This window comes from Brassica rapa, chromosome A07, assembly GCF_000309985.2.
Source record: "Brassica rapa cultivar Chiifu-401-42 chromosome A07, CAAS_Brap_v3.01, whole genome shotgun sequence".
Taxonomy (NCBI): domain Eukaryota; kingdom Viridiplantae; phylum Streptophyta; class Magnoliopsida; order Brassicales; family Brassicaceae; genus Brassica; species Brassica rapa.
The window spans coordinates 1,108,973-1,121,607 of record NC_024801.2 but is presented as its reverse complement, the minus strand read 5'-3'; the positions used below and the strand labels follow the sequence as shown (position 1 = coordinate 1,121,607).

Genomic DNA, 12,635 nt, shown 5'->3' with positions numbered 1-12,635 from the left:
TTTTTCATTTGTTTTTGGCCTTTTGCAAAAAAAAAAAAAGATAATTCAGGTAAGTTTTCAGCTCATCAAAACAAAATTTCCTTAAATGTTAATTCTAAATTTACCAAACCTTATAGGAAAGAACTTAGATCATATATATCGTTTTCATTATTAATCAAAGCGAAACAAAATGTTCTTTTCCGCTACTTCTTATTTACTGATAAGCTATTTTGGTAGACATTTGTTCCTTCCAAATTTTCTCTATTATACATAACTTTTTTTTTCAATTCAGTAAAACGACACAGTTTGGTTTATAACACAAGAGACTTCATCACACAAGGTCACAAAGGACTTCCGATCACAAACCTAAAGACATGATTACTCTGTTTATTTTAGTACACAGGTTTCAAAAGTCCCCAGACTTAATTTAATCATCATCGCCGGTGATCTCCACGACTAGGGGTGGGCGTTCGGGTACCCGTTCGGGTTCGGATCGGGTATTTCGGATTTTCGGGTATTTCGGTATAGAGGTGTAGAACCCGTTCGGGTATTTCTGTACTTCGGGTCGGGTTCGGGTATTTTTAGTTCGGATTCGGTTATTTTGGATCGGGTTCGGATATTTAGATTTTGAAAAAAAAAACTAAAATTTTCATTTCTCAAGTTTCTTGTATTTAAAAATATAACTTTTAATTAACTAATTTTTTATTTTTAATAGATTGAATGGTTAATAGATTTGGATATAACATTTTAAAACTAAAAAAACATTAATTTAGTTATTTTTTTTTTAATTTTGGATGTAACTTTTTGTTAATTTTTGAAATAAAAAACTTGACATGCATTTTAAGTGAGTAACAAATCATTTTTTCCGTAATTGTATGTATATCATATGAACTTAAAGTATGTGTAGTATCAATATAAATATTTTATATAAAATGAGAGATGTAAACTAGAAATATAAGGTTAATTATACATATGTTCGGTTATCTTCGGATATCCATTCGGGTTCGGGTATTATCCATTCGGGTTCGGGTATCCAATCTCTCCTTATTCAATACCCGTTCGGGTATTTTGCTACTTCGGTTCGGATTTCGGTTCGGGTTTTTCGGATCGGGTTCGGGTGCCACTTCGGATATCGGGTAAAGTGCCCACCCCTATCCACGACTCTCACATTGCGATTATCCTCGATCTCCGGTGGCGTCTGGGAAAAAGCACCATCTTTCGCGACGAACACGACGAGGAACCCATCCTCCTCCATCCACGCCGTCACCTGATCCTTCAGGGCGTTGTCGGGAAGCTTGAATCTGCTCATGAACTTGTTGTCTCCCGCGCAGATCTGGAGGTATCCTTCGTCGTCCACGAACACGATCGCTTCGTCCTGAGTCGTTCCAGGAAGATACGCTTTGAAAACGTGAGCCGTCGGAGTCTCCGTCCAGTTGAGCTGGGTTTCGACGGTGGATGGTGAAGAGAATGGGGAAAGTGAGGGGAAGTGGCGAGAGAGGAGGAGAGAAGGTGAGGGGAAGTCGAAGAAGGTGTTCATGAGTTCGAATGGCTCCCAGATTCTATCGCCGGGAGAGATACTCCGGCGATCGTTGATTGGAATGATCGACATTTTCTTCTACTGAGGTGATAGAGAACCTGAGAGCTGTAATAAATCTTCAAGACAAGTTCTAGAGTTTTCTTGAAGAGATAAGAAGAGTAACCGGACATAGTGGTGGGAAGTATAAAGCCCAATGGGCTTTACGCAAAAGCCTCTCTTTCTCTCTTTTCCAAGCTAGAGAACCCAAAATCCGGGGTTTCAAGAAAATGTCCTCGTGGAACTTTTATAGGTACTAGGAACTGTTCCGGGCTACACCCGGATTTGTTTTTTATAGCTTTAGAATTTATAACTTAACATTTGTATTTAGAATTTATAACTTAACATTTGTATTTGTAAATGTACATTAGAATCAATTATAAATTACAAAATAATAGAAAAATCAAAATTTATTTGGAAATTTTAAATTTATTTTATGTATTCATTGTTTTCCAATGAATTCAAAATGGTTAAATTCACAATTTGTTGTATATTTTTTAGGAAATTGTATATAGAATGGTCAGAAAAATGGACCGGCAGTTATTAAACTTTAGTAATGTTCAGAAATCTATTTTATTTTGATTATTTTTATATTAAATAATTGATAAATTTACAAATGATTTAACCATTCTTATGGTTTTAGAGTTATTGAGTTCACATTTATAAGTCTTCCGTCCTCAGAAGGAAGTACAAACCAACATATTAACAGGTTTCTTACTTCGTTTATTTCAGTTGAGAAATTAAGTTCACTGGTCTAACTAAGTTCACAGCTAGGCAAACTTGGTTTGATATACATATTGAAAATGTTTTCTAAGTGACCAAGAAAAAAAATTTGTAGAAAATTTGTCAAATGGCGTTGATAAAATCTCAGCAGAAATAGGATAAATAAAATTAGTTAACATGGTTTCTGTTTAAAATAGCCCATGATTTAAATCTGTTATTTTTATGCCAAACTGAATCATCTTATGATTCGGGATAAGTTAAGTCAAATTATAACCAAAACTACAAAAGAGTATTGTCATCCAAACATGGGCATAGTTTATGAGAAAACAATATAAATGAAAATATGACATAATTAAGCAAAACCAAACCATAGAAAAAAACCGGGCTTCTATCAAAAACCTGACTTTTTTCCTTCAGAAATAGGGTAAGCTTCTTTGTCAAAAAATAAGATCACTCAGTCATGCTTACTAAGTGAGGAACCTATGCTCTTCTTTCTTGACATCGTCCTTCTCATCTACTACCGGCTTTTATTTTCTCCTTATTGGTTGTAAATACATTCTAAAATAATTTTTTTTATCATTGGACACAATCTAATTTGTTAGGTTAATTTTTTCATAAACTTAGAAACTGTCGTATTCAGTTGTTATCTAACTAAATAACTTATTAATTAGTGTTCAGTTAATTTGAAAGACCAAACCAAATTTAGTTGTTACTTATCATTGCCACCACCCATGCAATTGCTAAATAAATCTCAAATTTATTTCAACAAAAAATTTTACACAAACATATATATACACACACACAAAAAGAAAATTAAATATGATACTTTTTTACAAACGGCTGACCTGGCGGTGTCTCTGGATTAGTTATTGATGCCTTGTGTAGTTTTGTGTACGGGATTGTCATTTTTTTTTGTTTCTCCAGGTTGTCTATAGTGGTGATAAATGGAACACTAATAGTGAAACAGCTTGATTAGGTTAATATAAAAATGACCGGTAAAATCATGTGTTATATTTTAATATCTTATCTTCGTAATGATTTGATCGATCATTAGCGTTATTAGCGGTTTCAAGTTCAAAACCTGAGATTTATGGGTTAATATTTATTTACGCAGTTGTTAGTATATAAATTAAATAGTGTAAGGCAAGAGATATGAAATTCAGGTTTAAAATTTTAACAATTTATACGAACATCGAACAATATAGAATTGTAATAGTTTGGTTTTCTAAAAAAAACTCTGGAATTTATAAAATTATATATACAAAGTAATGAAATAATACAATAACACTTCCAAAGATCTCAAAAAGTATTTCTCTGGAAAATACATAACATATATCTATTTGGTATGACCTAGAGACCTACATTTTCCAGTGTTGTGATTAACTTTATAACTGAATGTTAAAGCTACGCGTGTGACACTCCAGATTCCTTTAGTTCTTCTGCCAAAGAACAACCATATTTGATGAATTGAGATACAAAAGAAGAATTGAATTCCACTGAGGATGGTATCTTCTCAAATTCAACTCACTGCAACAGCAATACCGATCTCACAAAATTTAGGAATGCAGATAACCTAACCAGCTGACCTTCTGACCCTGCAACATTAATATATTACCCAGCATACTTAGAGCACTATTTGACCCAAGAAACAAAAAAAAAAGTATCTACCATGTATTTATATAATCATATAATCAATCTCTATGGAAGGAGATTGTACCTTTTACCAAACAGTTGTTATATTTATGACATGAGGGCAAGTTTCAATCACGAAAGAGTCTCCATCAGTGAAAGGATAACAGTCTGCAAAGAAGTGAATCCAACCAATAGACTCAAAAATGAAAGTTTTAAAATGTATATTTTGCAAGGGGGAGGTGAATTCTCACAGAGTGTATTAGGTGCAGTGGGAGCAAGATGTCTCCACCTCAGTGCTCTTTCGACAAAATCAAGCTTGCTTTTAGCTTCTGAGTACTTGTGAAGGTCATTGATTTTCTTACCATAAGTTCCAAGAAATCTGCAAGAAAATGTCAATAAGAGCCCAACAGGTTTAGCTAAAAAAATGAACTACAGTTAAGAGATTGTCTCCATCATGTACAGTAATCATACCTGATATTATCCACATCAAATGAGTGAAGATTTCTACATGATCTGAAGGTGTTATAAGGTGCTGATAGGGGGAAAAGGCAACTGATCGGTGGCTGTAGAAAAGGAAAATGGCCTTAAGATAATATGTCCATACTAACATTTTTTTTCTAGTTTTTGTTATGTATTTGCAAACCTGCTGAGATAATGCAAAGTTACTGGATCATTCACGCCTGAAATTATATCTACTGAAACTCCTGCATCTACTAAAACAGTTTATAACAAAACAAAAGTCTGAAATTTCCTCAACAGAATTGATAAGGCACAGGTGGTGGTTTTAACTCACTTGGTTTAACATGATATCAAGCTCTTTGATGGGCTCATACAGTATTGACTGATCTTTGTAGGACATGTCCTGCAGAAATCAACCATTAACGATCATAAAAACGGACAGCTGAAGATGTATATCAGCAGAGAAAGTTATCAGTACCTGACCGGTTAAGAGTTTACGGGGGAATTCAACAAAGTTGCAGCAATTACCACATGAACTATCTGCGCTGCAAGGCCTAGATCTTATTCATAAGAACATAAGTCATATGTGGATTAAGTTCATAAAAGCTATGATCACCTGTGTACATATTGGTTGGAAACAAAGGTGTCCAGGAACTGCTTGTCATCCTGCTCATACAAAACAACCAGAAGTACATTCGAAACCCACATTGTGTTCCAGAACATACGAAAGAGTATAAATCAAATTATTATGTCAGAAAACGATCAAACTATTTGATACAGAAACTGTTGCATTATGTTTTAGTAATGGTGTAATGTACAAAAAGAAACAATACCTTTGGTGAGAGAATCAATAACTCCACTGAACTCTAAATACTTCCTGAAAGCTTCTTTCTTTGCTTCTTTCTCCTAAGTCATGTAGAAAAAAAAAAGTCTATCAAAAACTAAAAGAAACAGAGCTTTAAGGCTAAATCATTCTCTTCTTCGATCTCTTTTGAAAAGTGTTTACCTTTTCGTTTCCAGCGATGTCAGGTTACTGTTACGGTTGTGGAAATCAACAGCCACCTCCTCAGCTACCTTACTCCTCCGACGGAAACAATCCACCGTACGGTCATCAACTTCCTCTCCTTACGCTGTGCCCTACGACGCACCAAAGCCGCCATCTCATCCACGCCACCGTCTGCTCCATGCTACGGCGCACTGGCTCCTTCTTCTCTTAAGAAAACAAATCGTCGGTTTGCATGTTAAAATCAGCGAAGACGGCAAGGCTGAAAGGTCGAAGAAAGAGAACAATGAAACCCTTAAATCAACTAAAACATAAAACGCAGAGTTTGGTTAAGTGGAGCTAAGTAATCGCCATTGAAGTTTTAGTCCCAGGGTTTCCGCACAAAAGAGAGGGTCTCAGATGGGTCTCAGATGGACCACAAACATTTTTTTGAAAAAGCTAACACATTTGGCCCATGTCGACAAAGAGGATTTGACGTGTCAAAAACGAATCTCCTGATTGGTCGATTTTATTGTCTGACGTGGACATCCTCACTACTCCTCATATATCCCTTTTATTATTATATATATATATATATATTTTAGAGACTGGATACTGATTCGAATTGAGCATCCAAAAAATTTAAAATTACTAAATTTTTTAATTTAATTTTGAATATTGCTTAAATGATAGATTAGTTTTGTATTGAAACTTTCGTTAACTCAGATTGGACTTTCGGACTTTAATCTCAAATGGGACAAATAGGTGAAAAAAATTCTACAACCACCTATTTTAATCTATACTAGATTTTGACCCGCGCTTAGAAAGCGCAGGTTTGTTTGTTTTTTATTTATTAATCGAAAACTGATTTTTCAAATTACCATTATTTTTGTGTCAAACCATAACAATTGAGTTTTTAGAGTTTTATCATTTTTTTTCTCTTCAAAATATGGTATTTTTTTGAAATATGGTAGTTGTTCTATGATAATGTTTGAGTTTTAAGATTTGTTTTCATATTTGACTTAAATTCATGGTTGGACCTATAGACCCGATACATTGTATATAATCCAGTTCGGATTTAATGAAAAATTCGTTAATTAAAAATCTGATATAACCAGGTAAAAATCCAAAAACTCACTATTAACCTGCAATCTGATACCATTGATCCGATTACAAAATATCTAATAGTAATTTTTTTTAAAATTGATTAAATTACTCATATATTTATTAATATTACATAAATTAGTGATTCCTTAGAATTTGATAAAATTTTATTATGTTATCCAAATAAAAAATGATAATACAAAAAACTTATTGATATGACAATATTAGTTTATTTTCTTCATTAATAACCTATTATAAGTTTGTGTTTTTATTTTAGATTTAAAAATTAATTTTAATATAGTTTTTAAAATTTTCTTGAACACTCGTAATTGCCATATCAATATTATGTATAAAATGACATTATAAATGGAAAAATGATATTCAAATATGTATATGATATATGGTGTAGGATATAAGATTTTGGTTTGTATTGAAAAAATGTATATTTAAGAAAATGATATTTTCATGTTTGCTAATTTATTTATAGTTCGTAATATATTTATACATATATTATATTTAAAGTTAGTATATCTTTTAAATATATATAGGCTCATTATTTATAGATCTATTTAGGTGTATATGTAGGCCCAAAAACAAAAGACTTAAATGCCATTAATGAATTTTATTCATCCTTTGTAAAAATAAGGGTATTTTTGAGAAAGTGTAATTTTTATTAAGTGAATGATCCTCTTTTAATGGTATTGATGGGACAATAATTAGAAAATTACAATATTGCCATTAATGAAAGAACAATATAAGCCATTCGATTCTTTTTTTTTCTCTTTAAACTAGAGTCGTCGGATCATGAACATAAAGAAAGAAGAAAATATGATATTTACGAAAATGCCATTAATGAAATATCAACCATAACCATTAGATCATCTTGTCTACGATTTAATCATAGCCACACGATTACATCTATCTCTCCTTCTCTCTTCTCTCTTAATCTCAACCGCATGATCATTTCTTCCTTCTTCAGTTACAACCATAGGATCTTCCTTATCTCTTTCTTCAATTCGGCTGGGTATAACTAATATAACTCGTACAACTGAACATGTTAAGAAATTTTATAACTGGTATATAAATGTTATAATCTATATATAATATGTAGCTACTATAATTAACACGACTAGTAAATCATGTTTTATATATGAAATAAACAAACAAATATCCTAAATTTTTTTTTGAATTGAATGTTAAATTTAATTCAAAAAGAAAAAACCTTGTTACAACTATGTGTGTCTTTTCCTAGATTTTTCTATACAAGATTTGATAAAAAAACAAATAGGAAATTCTTTCTTCAACTCTTCTTATCTACCTCCTCATAACATCCATCTACCTTCTCAAATCTACCCAGCTCTCACTCCTACTGGGCATCTAGCTCTCATTCCTACTAGGGCTCCTTTATCTTGTTGAAAACCAAAATTGTAACCCTCCTGCCAGCTTCTTATCCCCCTTCTTTTGAATGATTGAGAACTTATTTCTCACAGTCTTGTCAATCAGCTTGGTAATGAGAGCAGGAGGTGAAGCTGCCTTGCTATGCCTTCTCCTATTTCTCTCTCTCCATATGCTATGAACTGTCACTTGAAACAAGTATCTTATTGTAAAGAGAGTAATACTACCCTAACTTTTATCAATATGAATCCTTGTTATCTCATTCCAGCTCACAGTATATCTATCATTCAGTATCCCCTTTGCTACCCCTTTCAAATTTGCTCTGAGAAAAGACACTCAAAGAAAAGATGATGAACTGACTCCATAGATGCTTGGCAAAAAATACAAGCAGTATCAACATTCAGATTCCAATATCCTAATTTTTATATAATGATAAAATTTCATATGTTTTATTTGAGATTTATCAACTATATTAGTCATATTATAATGATAAACAAACATCAAACATAATTTTGCAAAGCTAAGAAGTGAAAATATTGATATCATTTTTATTATATATTAAATGAGTATTACTGGTATAACTGGTACAACTTTGACATTTCATAAATTTGACAATACCAATTTGGTATTCCATATGAGAAAAAAAACAATCAAATATCTCAATTTGTATGTACTCATAAGTTTCTCTTAATTTATTTGATGTTTTGGATTTTTTTTTTCAAAATTATTACAGAACTCCACAAGCTTACATGAACATCAGAGAACACCTGGAGCCAAGGAAACCCTAATGGAGACGGCGACGGCGATTTCAGAAGACCCACCTGGAGCCAAGGAAAAACCTTCTGGAGAAGAGCGTGATGAGACTTCGAAGACAGAGAACACCTTGTCGGAGGCTGGGGAGGAGAATGCAGTATCGGGAGAGGTACTGACGAAACCCTCTGAGTGGGATTTGGAGAAATCTCCAGTCAAAGATGGTGTAGCAGAGGGCTCTCCTCCGCCGATCTCACCTTGGACGAGGGATAGGGAAGCATCGTTACAACCTGTTTTTGAGGAAACTAATGGAGTGGTATCAATGGTGATCCCAACAGAGGTCTTATCTGACGCAAATCCTTTGTGGAGATGCTACATTGTGGGCTATTTCATTGGAGATGCTCCTCATGTAGGATCAATCCATGCCACTGTAAATCGGATCTGGGCTAATCCAAAGAGCAAGACTAAGGTTGATGTTCAATTTATTGAGAAGAATACAGTCTTGTTCCGTATCGAGAATGAACAAATGAGAGGAAGAGTCCTGCAGAAGAAGTACTGGCACATAGCGGATATCCCACTGGTGGTGAATGAATGGTCTCCAGAGACTGCAACTCTGAAGCCTGACCTCACTTCCATGCCAATGTGGATTGATTTGAGGGGAGTGCCTAGTCATTTATTTTCAGCAAAGGGTTTGAAGTGTCTGGCTAAGGGTGTTGGCAAGTTTGTTAAGCTGCATCCTAGTACAGAGAGGTGTATTCGTTTGGATATTGCACGACTCCTAGTGGAAGTTAATCTTCATAAGGAGCTGGTAGAGAGGATTGATTTCCAGGATGCTAATGGGGAGAAGGTTTCGGTTGAAGTTTGTTACCCTTGGCTGCCTCCAAAATGCAGTGTGTGTAAGGCGTGGGGACATAAGGGAGTGGAGTGTATTTCACCTCAGGTTAAGATTTTGAAGGCTCAGTCTGCTAAGGGAAAAGAGATCTGCACTTCAGAATCAAATGAGGTTGTAGAGGTTGGTGCGAGACAGAATCAGAACGTGGTGGGAAAGTTATTGCAGGAGTTAGAGGATCTGGCAGTGCAGAAGTCAACTGAAGTGGGTTCTACAAGTGATCGACTGATTGAGATGTATGGTGAGGGAGCAAGATGTGGTGACAGTACTGTTCCACCATTGAATGCGGAGGGATATGTGGAAGCGTTTGTATTTGACAGAACAGAGCAGAAGCAGTGGTCACTGGTGCAAAATGGCTCTACTTATAACAAAGTACCAAGTGAGACAGGAGAAGGAACTAGTAATGGCATTATGGTATCCCCATCTCGTTTCAATGTTCTGGCTGTTTCAGAGGACGAGGGTGAATTAGATGACATTGAGGAAGGGGAGCTGGTACCAGTGGTGACTAAGACTGAAGTGCCAAGGGAAACGAAGAGAGAGGGTAAAGCTCAGCAGTCTGTTGTCAATAAAAATTCCAGAAGGAAAGTTGTGAATTCAAGAGACTTGAGGTTGGTGCAGGCTCATTCAGCAGCAGCTAAAAAAACTTCCTTTCGGAAGTTATGACGTCTTTTTTTGCATGGAACATGCGTGGCTTTAATATGTCACGCAAACACGTAGCTGTACATAGATGGATAACGAAGGAGAAGCCACTATTTGGCTGTTTACTGGAGACAAGAGTAAGAGAAGAAAATCATAGTAAGTGCATGAAGGCAGCTCTACCGGGTTGGTCTTCAATCACAAACTATGATCACCATCGTCTTGGAAAGATCTGGTTTTGCTGGTCCGATAGAGTGCAGGTCACTATGTTGCACAAGAGTTCTCAAGTTATCACTTGTGCCGTTCAAATACCTGAGACGAAGGAGCAGTTTATTTGTTCTGCGGTATACGCTTCTAACTTTGAAGCTGAGCGTAGAGAGCTGTGGGAAGATATGCGAGGCACACTTGCAGCTTATAAGCATCTCGATATGCCTTGGATCCTCTTAGGAGATTTCAATGTCACGTTATCTTCAGGGGAACATTCGCGGGTTCATGACTACCTTACTGATCAGAGAGGGATGCGACAGTTTCAGGAGGTGGTTAACGATTGTGTGCTTACTGACTTGGCTTATACTGGAGCTCTTTTTACATGGTGGAACAAGCAAGAGACAGATCCTATTGGGAAAAAGCTTGATAGGGCTCTCATTAATGGAGACTGGCTGCGCGTTTTCCCTAAGTCTTTTGCCAAGTTCGAAGCTGGTGGAATCTCTGATCATGCCCGATGTGTTATTCAGCTGTCTGAGAATAGAGAGGAGGTGCGGAAGCCTTTCAGGTTTTTCAATTATCTGACAGAGCATGAGGAATTTCTACCAACAGTTGCTAAGTTGTGGGAAAGCACAGAATCACTTTTTCACTCACGGGCTTCTTTGGGGATGTTCCATAAAAAACTTAAGGCCTTGAAGTATGAGATGAGACTCATGAATAAAACGCATTATGGTGATCTGCCTGCTCGTACCAAGCAAGCTTACGAGGTGATGTGCGACTGTCAGAATCAGGTTTTGAGGGATCCAAATCCTATGACTTTTGCGGCTGCTGCAGTAGCATCAGACAGGTGGAATAAGCTGGCTCGCATAGAAGAGAAATTTTTCAGACAGAAATCTTGTATCCGTTGGCTAGCTGCAGGGGATCTAAATACTACTTTCTTTCACCGGTCTGTCCAGTCCAGAGCCTCTTGGAATGCTATTCGACAACTTCATACTGAGAGTGGAGAGATTCTCAATGACCCTGCAGCAATTTCCCGGGAAGCAGTTCAACATTTTCAACGCTTCCTGCAATCTCAGGACCATGGGGCAGCTGACGTTTCAATAACCAGTTTGAGGGAGTTACTTACTTATAGGTGCGATCTTCACGCAGCAGCAAGGCTTGTAGCTCCAGTATTGCCTCCCGAGATACAAGAAGCAATTCATTCCTTACCTGATGATAAGGTCTCTGGTCCAGACGGCTATACCAAGGAGTTTTATGTGGCGGCTTGGCCGATAATAGGAAGAGATTTTATAGTTGCTGTGCAGTCATTTTTTATATATGGGTTTCTACCCACTGGAGTCAATGCGACGATCCTCTCTCTTATCCCCAAAACAGAATCAGCTCGGACAATGAAGGAGTATAGGCCAATCGCCTGCTGCAACTTTTTGTATAAAGTTATCTCCAAGATCCTCGCGTCTAGACTCAAAGAAATTCTCCCTGAAGCTATAGAGGCCAACCAGTGTGCCTTTATTAAGGGAAGACTCCTGCTGGAAAATGTACTGCTCGCTTCAGAGTTGGTCAATGGATATCACAAGAAGAAGAATACAGACAGATGCACCATTAAGTTTGACATATCGAAGGCTTTCGATACAGTAAGATGGTCGTTTATTACTGATGTTCTGCGAGCGATGGGTCTACCTGATCTTTTTATCCATTGGATCAACATTTGTATCTCTACAGCAGCCTTCTCAGTCTCCGTTAATGGAAGTCTAGAAGGGTTCTTCACAAGCGCAAGAGGCATAAGACAAGGATGCTCTCTTTCTCCATATCTATATGTCATCATCAACAACGTGTTGTCTAAGATGCTGAATCAAGAAGCCGGTGCAGGTTTATTTGGATATCACCCTCAATGCCAAGGAGTTGGGCTTACACATTTGAGCTTCGCTGATGATATCTTAGTTTTCACCAATGGGACAGTAGACTCTTTGAAGGGGGTAATGCAGACTATGGAAAAGTTCGCAAACATGTCAGGATTGCATATAAATGCCTCAAAGTCATCTCTATATGCTTCAGGACCGGGTACTGCAGCTGTCTGTGACGAAGCTCTCAGTTTAGGGATTGCAGTAGGCAGCTTACCTATTCGGTATTTGGGCTTGCCTCTAACTACTAAGGCGCTGACCAAACTTGACTACGAGCCGCTCATTGACAAAATCAGATCACGTATGCTATCATGGACAAACAAGACTCTCTCTTTCGCAGGACGCCTACAGCTGATTAAGTCAGTAGTTTCCAGCATTGTGAATTTCTGGAGCTCCGCATTTATACTACCC

At 36.5% G+C, this 12,635-nt stretch overlaps 2 protein-coding genes across 4 annotated transcripts; both read right to left on the bottom strand.

Annotated features, from left to right (window-relative positions):
- Nucleotides 1–164: 164 nt before the first annotated feature.
- On the bottom strand, nucleotides 165–1,655 carry LOC103828327 (18.5 kDa class IV heat shock protein). Of its 2 annotated transcripts, none has more exons than XM_009103933.3 (2): nucleotides 1,143–1,655; nucleotides 165–437 (listed from the first exon to the last, which is right to left on the bottom strand). In XM_009103933.3, exons 1-2 carry the CDS (start codon nucleotides 1,586–1,588, stop codon nucleotides 407–409), a joined length of 477 nt encoding a protein of 158 aa, XP_009102181.1. In that variant the 5' UTR covers nucleotides 1,589–1,655; the 3' UTR covers nucleotides 165–406. The 2 variants fall into 2 exon arrangements, with proteins under 2 accessions (XP_009102181.1, XP_033130935.1); XM_033275044.1 differs by having other exon boundaries at nucleotides 165–428; nucleotides 1,134–1,653.
- A 1,665-nt stretch (nucleotides 1,656–3,320) lies between these two features.
- LOC103828325 lies at nucleotides 3,321–5,189 on the bottom strand. Of its 2 annotated transcripts, none has more exons than XM_033275045.1 (8): nucleotides 4,983–5,189; nucleotides 4,845–4,906; nucleotides 4,701–4,769; nucleotides 4,551–4,630; nucleotides 4,379–4,470; nucleotides 3,993–4,286; nucleotides 3,804–3,870; nucleotides 3,321–3,714 (listed from the first exon to the last, which is right to left on the bottom strand). In XM_033275045.1, the coding sequence occupies exons 1-6, from the start codon at nucleotides 5,059–5,061 to the stop codon at nucleotides 4,198–4,200; spliced, it is 471 nt and encodes a 156-aa protein (XP_033130936.1). In that variant the 5' UTR covers nucleotides 5,062–5,189; the 3' UTR covers nucleotides 3,321–3,714; nucleotides 3,804–3,870; nucleotides 3,993–4,197. The 2 variants fall into 2 exon arrangements, with proteins under 2 accessions (XP_033130936.1, XP_033130937.1); XM_033275046.1 differs by having other exon boundaries at nucleotides 3,804–4,075; nucleotides 4,159–4,286.
- Between the last annotated feature and the right edge of the window lie 7,446 nt (nucleotides 5,190–12,635).